The following is a 13,553-nucleotide window of genomic DNA, read 5'->3' as shown; positions in this document are numbered from 1 at the left end:
TCTCTCTCTCCAATAAGCCCTCTTGTGTTTTTTAATTGGCAGAAATTAATCTTTAGGATGTAGATGGTAGATTTACATTCATTAAAAGTCAAGAGAGGAAGCCAGGCTTGATGCTAATCAAATCTGCTTAATTATGCTTAACATGAGTATCTCCAGGGGAAGAGAGAGAGAGAGAGAGAGAGGGAGAGAGAGAGAGAGAGATAGCTAACTCGAACTTTTTACTTTTTGCCTTTGATAACTCCTGCTGAGTATGGCCTTTTCCTTGCCAAAAAGAAATGTCACGACTCTCTTTCTCCATCTGTAGAAAATACACCGATAAAGCAATGTGTTAAGCAGAGCTTTTTCATGTCGTAAATTCCCACCTTTAAGTGTTTAATATTGTGAAACGTTCAGTTTAACCTCCCAGGCCGTAGTGCACTGCAACTTTTTAGGCTCGTGGCACCATCTGATAATAGATTTATGGATACCCAGTTAGCCTACAAAACATGGCCTGATGAGTAATATGTCAGCCTAAAAAAAAAACCCGATAAGTGATTATAACCTTAGATGCTAGATTTTGTTTAATTTTTCATTTTAGTTAATCCATCCACGGTCTGTTTAGCAACGTCAGTATTTAAGAGAACCCTGTAGGTTGCAGGATGGTGGGAAGTGACTTTGTCTCACAACAGGAAGGTCACAGGTTTAATTCTTACAGCAGCTATTGTGCTTAAACTCCCATGAAATGAAACAATGAACCGATACTTACTGCAAAATCCCTCCAGTTACTGAAGTATAAAAATACAGTGTACCATACAGAGGAGAAATAAAGAAATAAATTCTTAAACTGCAGAATATTAAATGAGAACGCTGCTGATTCACATCAACGGTTTTTTTTTTACAGGTAGTATTACTGCATATGGAAAGAAAGTTGTATTAAGCATTTTGTGTCAGAGAGAGCTGCACAAAATCTGATAGAGTGCCTCGAGTGATGGCACTTGAGTCAATATCGGCTTGGCCTGAGACAAATACACACAGCCTCCTTATGGAAACTAAATCTAGTTACAGTTTTCCTGTTTTAACGGTTCATATTTATCCTACTGTAGTGCAATCATGAGCCAAAGAGATGAAGATAACGCTCATGTTGTGTCGCTGTTTGAAAGCCAAGCTTGGGTCCTTTCCACATGTCTGTTTTGGCGAGTGAGCAGCAGAAGCATGAGGGAAATGTGTAGGTGGTTAGATCAGCCGATGAAGTGTAAATACCACTCAATCTGTTCTCATTAGAGGAGTAAAAACATACGAATCACTTCGCCTCTATTAAAAATGCCCCAGGGTCCTGGTTAAGTGTGTGTGTGTGTGTGTGTGTGTGTGTGTGTGTGTGTGTGTGTGTGTGTGTGTGTGTGTGTGTGTGTGTGTGTGAGAGAGAAGGAGGGGATGACAGAATGATGTTTTGGCATTTGTGTCTGCAGAGGGGATCTGAAATGCCACCACCATCAACGCTGCTTAATTCTCAGAAACACACTCTTAATCTGAACAGACAATCCGTTCCGACAGCCACTGTTATGGTTCAAATCAACTTGGAGTGAAGGGTGTGTGTGTGTGTGTGTGTGTGTGCTCTTGTGAGTGAGAGTGTATGTCATTGTGTTTTGGTATGCGATTAGGTGTCTGTGTGTGCTCATCTCTGAATGTGTGTGTATGACCAAGATATCACACATCCATTCCACATTCCCCTATGATAATGTGGATTGATTATGGATATGATAATGAGAGGCCAGCGCGGCGTCGCGACCTTCACAAGGTCTAATTGAAACAAGCGTTGGTCCTCCGAAGCACTTATCAAGTCACACAGCACATCATTAATCACGGAGAATACAAGCTGTCACTGTAACACACATGCACACACACTCATTCTCTATTTTCCTGTTTTTTTTTTTTTTTTTAATAACACACACACACACGCGCGCTCTCTCTCCTGTCTCTTCTCTCGCTCTCTTTCTCTTAAACACACGCACACACACAATGCAAGCTGTCACTACAATATGCCTGGCATTGTCTTCTTTTAAGGAGAGTGGACAGCTAGTCCACCCTCCATCTATATTTTGTACAAGAAAAGTTGAAGAACAAACAAGCTGTTGGAGTTAAACCTTTAAAAACAAAAAAAAAACAAAAAAAAAAACAAGAGGGAATGTTAAAACAATTCAACAAACATGAACAGCTGTTTACTTCACCCAAACTCACATGGAATTGAATTAACTCAAGTTGTTTCACTACCTGCTTTTATTGGAAGACAATTTAACAACCAAATGTGATTCCAATGTCTGATTAAGGCAGCATATGGTGCCTACCTGTTAAACACAACATGCTCAACACCAGCTTAACGCCTCAGTGAGCCACTCAAATAAACTAATAAGCTCAATATCATATTAGTCATTACATAGTCCAACACACAAAATTCCAATCTGATAAAAAGGTGGTTTCATTATCATCATAGGGAAAACACAAGGGAGTTTGCACGCACTGCGTCGATGCCATCACCAACTTTGTTAATTGTTATTCAATTAACTGCTTTTGTTAATGAAACCAATTAATACTTTAAAACAAGCAGGGACATATATGATTATTATGCATCTATGCAGAAGATGGCTAATTACAACTGTAAATCAATCACTTCGACATTAATCAGCTTGGAAAATGTCCAAAAATAACAAAGTCACTAAAAGACTTTGGAAGTTTTTTTTATTAGTTTTTTTACATATTTTGATTGCCATGCCATTATCCTGTCTAATGATTGTTAACGATCCTTTAAAGAGTTTATGATCCAATTTCCTTGCTGTGAATTTAATTGGGACCTAAATAGTATAATCTTACGGTGTTAAAGTGTGGCCTGTGCGTAATCAAGGGTGGTGTATCAGAGTAAGATCTAACAAGGTCACAGAATTCCTCTCAGGGCAAATACAGTCAGTGAAGCTTCACGTTGCTGAAGGATGAGGGCCAGACAGGCTCCATCACTTATAGAAATATTAATAAATCAATCACTTCAGCGCTAGAATACAGAACTAAATATAAACACGATCTCTTCAGGATGTACACTGATCTTATTATTGTTTCAGGGCATTAAGCATACGCTGCTATCTATTTAGTTAGATAGTTAGTCATATATTGCCAGGGTGTAAGGATTTAGTAAAAGTAAAAAAAGAAACATCACAATTTAAAAATCCAGTCCTGCCTTCGAAATTGGACTTCAAGCCGTACGTAACCTTTAAAAAAGGAGAAATAGCACAACCTTCATTTTACAAATTAAAGCAGCATGGTCTGTTGAAGCTAAAGTTAAAGCTGTTAAAGTTACAGCTGGCTGCTGTAGAGCTAATTCCACCCATTTAATATACTGTTGAGGGCTTACATCTAATACGATGCATCGCATTTTATATGTATATCTTAGTGTTTTCAACTCTTAAATCTGCAAAATAACTAAAGCTATCAGATAAAGTCAACAGTGCTATATTCCCCTCTGAAATATAACAGAGCAGAAGTATTACATAGCGTACTGAAGTAAAGTACAAGTACCTCTGAAGTGTACTTAGTGCACGAGCAAATATCCTTTGTGCAATAGTCATGCACATAGCAAGTGCACGACTCACACACACACACGTCAGGTCAATGAAATACTGTTGTCAGACAAGAATAATGTAACTTCTTAAATATTACAAAGAACTTTGTCTCTTGAAATAACATTTGCCACAAAGAAGTTCTTCTCTAAAACACAAGTTTTAAAAAAATAAAACCAGAAGAACTCGTCGAAAATAAAGTCATAGAACTTAACGTTCAAGCCGGGAATTATCATATAGTTTGCAATGAAATGGACATAACAAACAAAGCCTCGTCTCTCGTCTGCAGGGAGACCATTAGACCTACCTGTTTATGGCTAATGGTAATTAGTAACCTAAATATAACAGAGATCTTTGACTTTTTGTTAAACTCCTTCTCTACACTCTAGTTGTTTTCATAAGACATTATAATTTAGGTTTGTACAAACATCAACAGACCATCTATTCTTATGCATAAGGAACTTCTAATCAGTCCAGTCTAATTATTTCTTATATCCATTGTGCACACCTGGACTGTAATCTTTCACTTTTAAATGAGACTGCCCTCATTTATCAGAAAAATAATCGTCAGCCTAGATAATTATCAGACATACAAACATAAACACCTTTAGAAGTTCAGATGCAAGGACCTGCTTGCCTCTTAAGTCTATACAGTCATGTGACCTGACCAGTGGCCTAGTTGAACACCTCTTAGATGTTTATGCATATATGGACGCTAATCTCTCAGTCAGGACTAAGGGATTTGAGAATATTTTGTTTTATAGAGATCAAAGTAGCTGGCTAGGATCAGGAGAAACCTTTAAACACATCAAACAAGAGAGCAATGCATCCTGAATCCCACGCCCACAGTAGCCAATCAAGCCATGCATAACTCTTTGTAAAAAAAAAAAGAAAAAAAGAAAAAGGATTCTCAAGGTGGGTCTCCCTCCATCAACATCTCCTGCAGCTCACCCCCCACGGAGGCCAGGGGTTGTTCAGGCTCATGAGCTATCAAGGAGAGCCACTGCGCCGTATCAGTATGCCTCTCATACTTGGCTAACACGATGCTGCTATTGAGGAACAGAGAGATACTGTGTTAAGAGATCAAAGCAGCGGTACAGAGATTTAGACTCACAGCCTGTCAGTCAAGATGGCGAGACAAAGCAGAAGAAGACAGAAATGCTTACACACACACACTCTCTCCTGCTCACTCGCTGGCTTTCTCCGTGGTGTGCCTGTGAGGGGTGAGGCGTGACTGTCAGATGGCTTAGGGGCTACTCATTTGTAGACATCTACAGCGCTGCGTGAACACCTAAACTCTCACACACACAGAGGGACACACAGAAACACACTCACTCACACACACACACACACTCAAAACCTACTGATTCAAGCCCTTTTGGATGAGAGGTCGCTTCTAGCCTGTATATTGGCCTGTGGAGGAATGTTCTGTGCTCTCAGCATTTTCCCTCGTCACGAAGATGAATAGAGCTATTTCACAGACGCTGGAGAAACAAAACAATGCTCTGTGTGGTTAGACACATGATGTAGGGGCTTCATTTCTGGTTGATCAAAGACGGGGTTTTTTTTGTCAAGTTTGCAATAAATCTCAAATACTTTTTGTGCGCGGAAAGAGTACGGACATAAAGGAGGTAAGATTTCAGTTCAACAGGACATCCTGCTGTAAAGAATGACCCTTGTTCATGTCTTCTCTTTTGCACATGTTGTGATCACCGCTGCATTGGTCTGTGTTTGTATCTTTGTCCCTTTCACCGAGTGTGACAGGAAAGAACATTTCCTTTGTAAAATCCTTCAGAAAAATGTCAGGTCCAATTCGAAAGCCTGTAAGAATTACATCACTGGGGAAAAATGCTTTGCTATATTTTACAAAGGGATCAAGGCAACATGGAAAAAGACAGCAAATAAATTTAAAAAAAGGGGGAAAATGTGATTTAAAAAGTACCTGATAAAAAGCATTAAATTGCTCTTAAATATTAGGAAAACTATGATATTGGAAAATGTCAGTTCGAACACCCAATGAATACCTATGCCTCAGATCATAAGAATGACACAGCACCACCTTGTGGCCGTTGGATGTAACATTTTAATTTAGACTTTGCTCCATCATTAATGGTTAAACAGACAATGGAAATGCAAAAAGGATTAAGTTGAAAAAATGCATTGTGCTTACATCAAATGAAAAACAAATTCATAACAAATGAGATATTTCAAAACATCATAAAACATTTCCTCAAGAAAAGAGCTACACAAGTTGACCATCAGAAATGACAAGTATGCTCTTAAATTAAGGCAGGAAGTCAATGCTAATACCACTCTGATCTTCCACTTTACAAATGGCTGAAGATGAAACTTGCAAGCAAATCTGAAGCAGAACGTCTGAGCATGGCTTCATATCGGAGAAGACTTGTGTTTCGGAAGAGGATTGAGGTTGATACCTTCACACAAAAACTCAGACACAAGTCAAAGCACAGAACAGGAGCAGTTAGTCACCGAGGAGGCGCAGAGGACAGAGCGCTAACACACAGGCAAGTCCGAGTGGCTGGAGAGCCCGTCGCAGGTACAGATCCAGGAACGGAGCACGATCCCGTCTAAGTTCAAACTGAGGCTGCAACTTCAGTTAGCGCAGTTTTCAGAAGCCTGAAAGAAAAATAAATAATATAAAAAGTAATATAGATGCATCATCATGATTAACTATGAGATCACGATACTGTGCTTTTTCTTATAATACAGGTACACACGCTTTATGGGCGAGCTACAACTGTGCACTGAACACAATTCTGAAATATGTGAACATTTACAATTTTTCTCCCCAAGCTCTCTGCGATGACAACTCTCCCTCTTGCCTGGACGACAAGACATTTACTAGTTACATTACTAGTTGTCCTCAATAGTGACAGAAATATTTGCCATGGTTGAGTACCTCAGAAGATGTAAACCCCATATTACAAATATAATCTGACCTAGTTCAACAGTCCAAAACAAAAAGTTGAGAAATATGATACCAATACTGCAATGCATGTATAATTTTGTATTGTGTTATAATACCTTTTTTATTTTGGAAAATCAACAATGTGTTTATGGATAGAACAGCCGGACAAGAATGTCTATTATTTGGACAATCGACCAAATACCTTACAAATCAAGTTACCACACATCACATTTGTGTATTAATCATAGAAATACAATATTGCTGTAAAACAGTCATGCTCATAAACATGCAACCTTGCTTACAATAGCCTGGACTTTTTAAATGGTAAAGCTTTTACCTTTAATGTATTTTTATCACCCCCGTATGTGCCATACAAATAAAGTTTCCTAATACACCCAGAGATACCCGAGAGAGACACCTCAGTATTAATGGCATGGCAAAATCTCTGATGACTGAGACATTTGTTATCGTCTCATTATATATATCGTCATATCCCCTTACCCTGTACCATTTCACTGGAAACATTCACCTCTAACAGCTCTGTTAACAGTTTTCCATTTCACAGGATATCTAGGTTGCGATACCAAAAGCATGATGTAGATGGCAGATGTAGGCGTCTCAACTTTCAGTCTGACACTAGTTTTCAGTGCTTTGTCAGCTGTTGTATTGATATCAGTTCTACATCTGAATAAGTGCTGAAACTATTGGTTGATTCATTGATTAGCCGACAATAAGACAATTTAAATCCATCATATGTGTGGAATTTATAAAAAAAAAAAAAGCGTTTTCTGATTTTCTCCTTGTTATATCATTGCAAATTGAGGATGTTTTTGGTTAGACAGTGCAAGACATTATATGACACCCCATTGAGGTCTGGTAACTTTTGACATGATTTCTTAAAAATTACAAATAGATTCATCAGCAGTAAAGGAGTAAACGGAGCGGGCACTTAAGCCTTCTAATCATTCTAATCAATAATATGAAAACGTTAGCTGCTCTTTGAGAGCCTGTTTCTGTACCTTGAGTGTTTCAGAAGCTTTACGCAGTTCTTTGATAACTGCAGACAAAGCTTCTGGGTTGATGCCCTGCTCACACAGTCTCACACAGATGGACAGAGACTCTATGTCCAAACCTGTGTTCAGCAGCCTGGAGATCTCCAGTAGCACTGTTGGAGGAAGGTGACAAGTTTAGTTTTTTTCCTAGGTCAAATGTTTCCCTGGGTCGATATGTTAAAGTCACCCACTGACACTTTATAGACTAATTTACTCTAATTTGAGGTGATGACAGTTTTCTTGACTTTAGACATTGATATCTCCACAGTAGCTGAACGGATTGTTACCGTTCAAACTGCATTTGAAACAGCCATCTCCTTTCGTTATTTTGAAATTCCAACAGCAAGGATAGCATTTACCAATCTCTTACAATATTAGTTTATATCAAGAACATAGGACCATCGTGATGCCCCTTTTGATATCAATACGATTACAAACGGGTTAGGGGTTAGCAACAACAACAAAAGCTAGTTAATTTGCAACTGAATTTGAAGCTATTTAATACATTAATTATATATTTACCGTCCATTGTCTCCCGGACTGCGTTTAGGTTTGTATTTGCTGCACTTGCCATGGTGTATACTGATATAGTTAGCCAACACCTAGCAGGTGGCTAACAAATAATGCTTGAAGAAGAGGTCTCTGACGCGATACCAGATTACGTTTTCAAGACGTGTTCAGCCAGACGTTGAACGTTTCGTTTTCATTTTAGATACGATCTCCCCAAAAAATGAGACACGCACAATTCTTAAGGGACAATATTAGCAGCTAGTTAGCTACCTTGCCTGCTATGATGCTAACTCATGAAAGTGAAGGAAGTGACGACATTTCGTCGTTGATTGGTTCCCAGGAACTTCCTGCAGCGTTTCTATTGGCTAGCGGATCTTATGGCGAAATTGAAATAAACGTTTGAACATTCTCGCTGCTGATTGTTTGTCGACTCCTCAATGCAGATTGATTTTAGCTGTGTATTCAAAGTTCTGGCTCATTAACAGTTGTAAGTACCACCGGCAGATCGTTATCTAGCTAATATTTAAATATTCTTTTTATATTTAAGTAAAGTGGCGTGTTACTAAAGAGAAGCAGAAGGAAACGTGTGACCAAATACCTTCTACGCTACAGCTAACGTTACTTAACGCTATAGAAACAGGGAAATGTAGCTAACGTTAACGTACCAATCTAAACTTACAATACAACACATTAGGGGCAGTTGTTTGTGTGGAATACTCCTTGTCAATTTTATGTCTGTAATGTCCTTTTCCGTTATGCTGAATATTCCAGCTAAAATGGGGGACCATGTTGAGCTACAGGTCACTCCTGAGACTCCAGGCAGGCCTTCAGTAAGAAACCCTTTTGAGAGTCCCAATGACTACCACCACCTCCGGGAAACCCTGGTACCAAGTCCATCTGTCTTCAAGTCCAAGCCTTGCAAAACTGTAAGTTTAAACACGCCTCACACTCTTCACCTCAAATATTTTAGACCTACTGCTGACATTGACACATCTCTTACTGAAAGTATCTAAATGCTGTATTATGTCCACACGTTTTGCTCCACTAATATCTAGTCTTATATTCACTTCATCAGACTCCACCCAAGTTTAACTGGTCAATTGATGAAATGTCCAGTCTTCTCCCAGTACACATAGACCAGGAGGAAATCCAGCGACAGTCATTCTACCTCAGCCAGACAAGGTATGTACTGGAACACAATAGTCGTCATAGATGTGTAGGTTACAAGTATGACTTTGTGACAACTTAAATAGTTTGACGAGGGTAAAACCATCTTAACTTATCCCATGCTGTTGTATGAACTTCCTGTTCACGCCTGTGTTGAGTACAAAATCCTCACGCCAACCATCAAAGCTGATAAGACGTACACACCCTCCCACGTCGCTCAAGTAACCTTCCTATTCTCCATCAACTCTGCTGCACTATGGGCGACAGAGCCTTCTGCTGCAGTGCCCCTCGACTCGACTGCTCAGTCTCCTTTTTAGATTTAAGAAAAACTTCCTTTTTAAAAAAAAAAACCTGCTCTTAATGACACCTGATGGAAATGTTGTCGTCTGTTCCTGCAATGTGGTTTTAATCTAGCGCTTTGGGTCTAGAAAGTCGCACGCAATTTTAAATGTCTTATTCCAAATAAGTGACATCTTTTTTTCTACCAAATATTAAGGATGGATACTGACATTGAGGAAAAGCGTCAGAATGCTATTGAGCAGGTATGGGACTAATCAAATGAATAATATTGTTTAATGATAGAGATTTTAACATATTGATGATTTATTGATTCATTTTGTAATTATGTCATTTGTCATTCTCCCAATAAAGTTTTTCACCAAAGGAGCCATCGTGCCCTCGCCCTGGGCGGCACCAGACACCCGTAAAGGCCCTCAGATGTATACCAAAAGTAAGTTTATCTTATGGTTTATTACTTTTTAACTCTACAAAGTCTTTTATAGCCACATTACTTGCCCTGTATTTGCCTTTATTTAAAATTTGTTTTAGCAGTTCATGTTACTACATTGTGTCTTTGTACTTGTAGGTTCTAAGTCTGCAATGATTGTAGAGGAGCCAGAAAGAATCTCAGGTTGGTTTCTTCTTTGAGAGGCTTTGATATAACTTTCTACAAACAGTTCTCTTTGACTTTCCTGCAGCATCTACTAACTTGTTTTTGAACTCTCGTTGTTTTTTTTTTTACAGTTGCTTGTCAGACGACTCTTTCGTTACCTTTGGCCTTTGATTTGGAGAAAATACTAGGTAAGCTTGTAATAAATGTCTGCACTGTCAAATCAGTCTGTTCTAAAAGAGTGTTTCACCATGAAGTCAACTTCTTTTGTCCGTTTTCTTTCTTCCCTCTTCTCAGGGGATTATTACCGCTACGAGGAAACAGGTGATGCTGTGCAGGAAAGTCTCAGTTCGTCCTCCTTGAGACGAAAACTCTTCCTCGATGGCCAGGGCACTTACAGCGGCTCTGACAGCTCCAGCCCACCAAGCCCAGAGAGAATCCAAACCGCGCAGGGGAGGCTTTCTCTGAACCGAGGAGAGGGAGCTCTCGGAGGGGTTGCAGGTTCTGAGGGAGAAGCGTCTATTTTCTCCTCTCCTTTGTCCTGTGGCGTGTCGGTTCCTACTCCCTCTACGGTGAGTAATGACGTGTAGGGATGCAAATGATAACTCTTTTGATAATCCATCTTCTGTTAATTTTATTCATCTTTTTAGTGTTGGAGTACGGCAGGTTTTGTTCATGCTCAAAAGCGGTAGCGAAACTTCACGACTAACAGAGTTAGAGTTTTCTCCTCCTTAAATTGACACTGTTAAACAAACATGTCTTTGCCTTGTCTTTTTTATTATAGGGTCAGTTCTCGTCCAGTCCCATCCAGCATGGCCGCTTCCGGGACTGCAGCCTCGGCAGCATCACCAGTCCTCTGTTCCCCGATAGGTCGTCTCCTGCTGGCCTCGTCTCCCCCACAATTTCTCCTATTGTTTCACATGCAGCACGTACACCCATAGGCTCAGGTAGATTATTTGTTTTCTAATTTACACCAAAATGAAGCCGAATTGGGACAAGAAACCCAATTTCTTATGATGGGGTTTTACTGTACAAGATTTGTTTTTAAAGACACTGTGGTGACGTTAGCCACGCTTCCCTTGACACTTAATCTGAATCGCTTCTTTCTTTCTTTAGCTGAGAGGAAGAAGCCGAGCAATTTGACTCCGCACTGCGTCCCCCTGGACATAAATGTCCCTCCCTGCAATGTGAGTCCATTTGTCGAGGGTTGCTCTCCGATCCGTAGCTGCTCCCCAAAACAGCCCCATTGCCACAATGAGCCCCAGCACAATGCCAGACCAAAGCCCCGACCCAGAGTCCGCTGCTGGGCCTCCCCTCCGCTCATCTCTCCGATCCTCAACCCTAAGCTCCAAGACTATCAGGAGACTGAGGACCAACTCCCCTTCTCCCCCTCCTCCATCGCCTCTTCTCTCCCCCCTATGGAGCTGGATCCATCTTCACCCCTGACCCGCGACACTCGCCACCCAGATGAACCTGAGCGAGTGAGCCTGGATCCTATGGAACCTGTGAAAATGGAGGAGGGCAAGGAGACCGAGATGGGAGGGAGGTTGGAGGACGAGGAGGAGGAAGGCGGATTGCCTTCGGGACTGCTGACCAGCTCTCGTATGGGCAATGTGTCGGCAACAGAAAGCTCTCGTATGTTTGTGTCCCTTCTGGCAGAGGGAAGCAGCATACGCTACGATTCCAGCATGCAGGTTCGTGTGAGCAATCTCATCCAGGCAGAGCGACGTTGTTCTTTTCTTTGTTTCACATTTAAAGGGGGCATATTTCCTCTTTCCAGTCGTGCTATTTATCCTTGTAGATTGTTTTTGTGCGAGCTGCAGAGTGTTGGAGATATCGGCTGTAGAAATGTCTGCCTTTTCTCGACTATAATGGAACTAGTTGACACTCGGCTTGAAAAACTCAACAGCAATGTCTCTTTCCAGAAAATCACGACCCCGATATCTCCAACACTCGGTAACTTACGCCAAAACAATCTCGATTGATAAAATAGAACTACAGTTTTTGGGGTGAAATGTCCCTTTTGTCACACAAAGAATTCTTGATACGTTTGTCTAACTAAATATATGTAATGGACTGCTTTTTGCACGTGTTCAGGTGGACAGCGGGTACAACACTACCTCAGCAGGCACCGCCAGTCTTATAGATGGCCTCAGCTCAGACTGTCATGGCAAAGAGTCCTTCAGTTCAAACCTGGCAGAAGAAGCCTTCCAACTCACTCGACACACTAAAGTAAAGGTAAGTTAACCCTTTACACACAAACACAGGCTTGTGGTTACGCGAGTTGTCTTTTAGATCTATTACAGTATCGACACTTATTAAATACACTATCTTTGTGTCTGTTAGTTACATTTACGCTCCAATAAAAGTACTTTTCTTATTTTCCAGGTATTTTACCCTCACCACTGAGCCATCTGATTGATGCGTTTAAAGACTCCTCTTCCAGTGGAAGCTTAAGATGATTCTTTTGCAATCGAATACAACAAAGTTTACACAATGTTTTTTTTGTTTTTTTTAAGCATTAATGTTGCATTAATTTGGTTCGGGTGCATGAGGTCAACGGTTAAATGCAGTATGAACTGAGGGGTTTCACAAGTGGTTATTTTTTAAAAGGTTTAAAGTTCAAGTTGTCAGACTGAAAGCAATCGCTCGACCATAGCATGTTTTATCACAGGTTAGAGGGGAGAAGACTTTTCATTCCCACTGTAACACACTGAAAAGCTATACTTATCAGGCCACTGTTGCAGTACTGGATGCTGCGGTGACGAGGGAGAAGAAGAAAAAAATGTTCTGTATCAAACTTGCACAACAGGAACCTCCTCGAATGCTGGATTTATGCTGATGTCATCGTTTCAGTTTTATTTGTGCTGACATGTTCGACCTGATGGATCCCGACTTTCAGATGACATCAGATTTGTACTGTATTTATCTTTTTATAAAACAGTTTATCATGATGGTTTTATGAGAGATTTTTCTTGTATTGAATTAATTGTTAAAAAAATTCAGGTTACTTGTGGATCTTATTTAGGATTGTCAGAATATTTATTCCTGAATAAGACACATAATGCCACTAGCGAATTAAAAGCCTAATGAGTCGCGTTTTTTTTTTGTTTTTTTATATATATATATACTTAAAAAGCAGGGGCTGGATCGTTGTCACATTAAAATAACTTTAATTCTTTGTCTGCCGTGAAGAGTTGTTTTTTTTGAGTTTGGTGTTTCTACAATATACAGATACATCTCAATAAATGAGAAGATCGTGGAAAAGTTATTTATTTCACTAATTCAATTCAAAAGGTGAAACTCATATGGATTCATTACACAAAGTTAATTATTTCAAACCTTTGTTTTAATCTTGATGATTACGGCTTACAGCTAATGAAAACACAAATCAGTATCTCATAAAATTAGAATATGATAAGACC

General features: G+C 39.9%; 2 protein-coding genes across 3 annotated transcripts; one reads left to right on the top strand and one right to left on the bottom strand.

Annotated features, from left to right (window-relative positions):
* Positions 1-5,644: 5,644 nt before the first annotated feature.
* On the bottom strand, positions 5,645-8,411 carry mzt1 (mitotic spindle organizing protein 1). The gene is made up of 3 exons (XM_029450465.1): positions 8,085-8,411; positions 7,530-7,675; positions 5,645-6,218 (listed from the first exon to the last, which is right to left on the bottom strand). Exons 1-3 carry the CDS (start codon positions 8,134-8,136, stop codon positions 6,195-6,197), a joined length of 222 nt encoding a protein of 73 aa, XP_029306325.1. The 5' UTR covers positions 8,137-8,411; the 3' UTR covers positions 5,645-6,194.
* Positions 8,412-8,422: 11 nt separating this feature from the next.
* bora (bora aurora kinase A activator) lies at positions 8,423-13,224 on the top strand. 2 transcript variants are annotated; one of them, XM_029450464.1, is made up of 12 exons: positions 8,423-8,559; positions 8,844-8,998; positions 9,148-9,254; positions 9,736-9,781; positions 9,891-9,969; positions 10,105-10,149; positions 10,263-10,319; positions 10,426-10,700; positions 10,913-11,075; positions 11,245-11,822; positions 12,226-12,366; positions 12,517-13,224. In XM_029450464.1, the coding sequence occupies exons 2-12, from the start codon at positions 8,849-8,851 to the stop codon at positions 12,535-12,537; spliced, it is 1,662 nt and encodes a 553-aa protein (XP_029306324.1). In that variant the 5' UTR covers positions 8,423-8,559; positions 8,844-8,848; the 3' UTR covers positions 12,538-13,224. The 2 variants fall into 2 exon arrangements, with proteins under 2 accessions (XP_029306324.1, XP_029306323.1); XM_029450463.1 differs by lacking the exon at positions 8,423-8,559 and having other exon boundaries at positions 8,621-8,998.
* The last annotated feature ends 329 nt before the right edge of the window (positions 13,225-13,553 follow it).

This window comes from Cottoperca gobio, chromosome 15 (assembly GCF_900634415.1).
Source record: "Cottoperca gobio chromosome 15, fCotGob3.1, whole genome shotgun sequence".
Taxonomy (NCBI): Eukaryota; Metazoa; Chordata; class Actinopteri; order Perciformes; family Bovichtidae; genus Cottoperca; species Cottoperca gobio.
This window is presented reverse-complemented; position numbering and strand designations above follow the sequence as displayed.

Coding starts and splice junctions, on each gene's coding strand:
- mzt1 (XM_029450465.1), bottom strand. CDS start 8,136: ATGGCAAGTGCAGCAAATACAAACCTAAACGCAGTCCGGGAGACAATG. Junction 7,676..8,084: donor AGTCCGGGAGACAATGGACG/GTAAATATATAA, acceptor TTCCTCCAACAG/TGCTACTGGAGATCTCCAGG. Junction 6,219..7,529: donor AAGCTTCTGAAACACTCAAG/GTACAGAAACAG, acceptor TTTTTCTTTCAG/GCTTCTGAAAACTGCGCTAA.
- bora (XM_029450463.1), top strand. CDS start 8,804: ATGTCTGTAATGTCCTTTTCCGTTATGCTGAATATTCCAGCTAAAATG. Junction 9,970..10,104: donor CCCTCAGATGTATACCAAAA/GTAAGTTTATCT, acceptor TTGTACTTGTAG/GTTCTAAGTCTGCAATGATT. Junction 11,076..11,244: donor ACGTACACCCATAGGCTCAG/GTAGATTATTTG, acceptor TTCTTTCTTTAG/CTGAGAGGAAGAAGCCGAGC.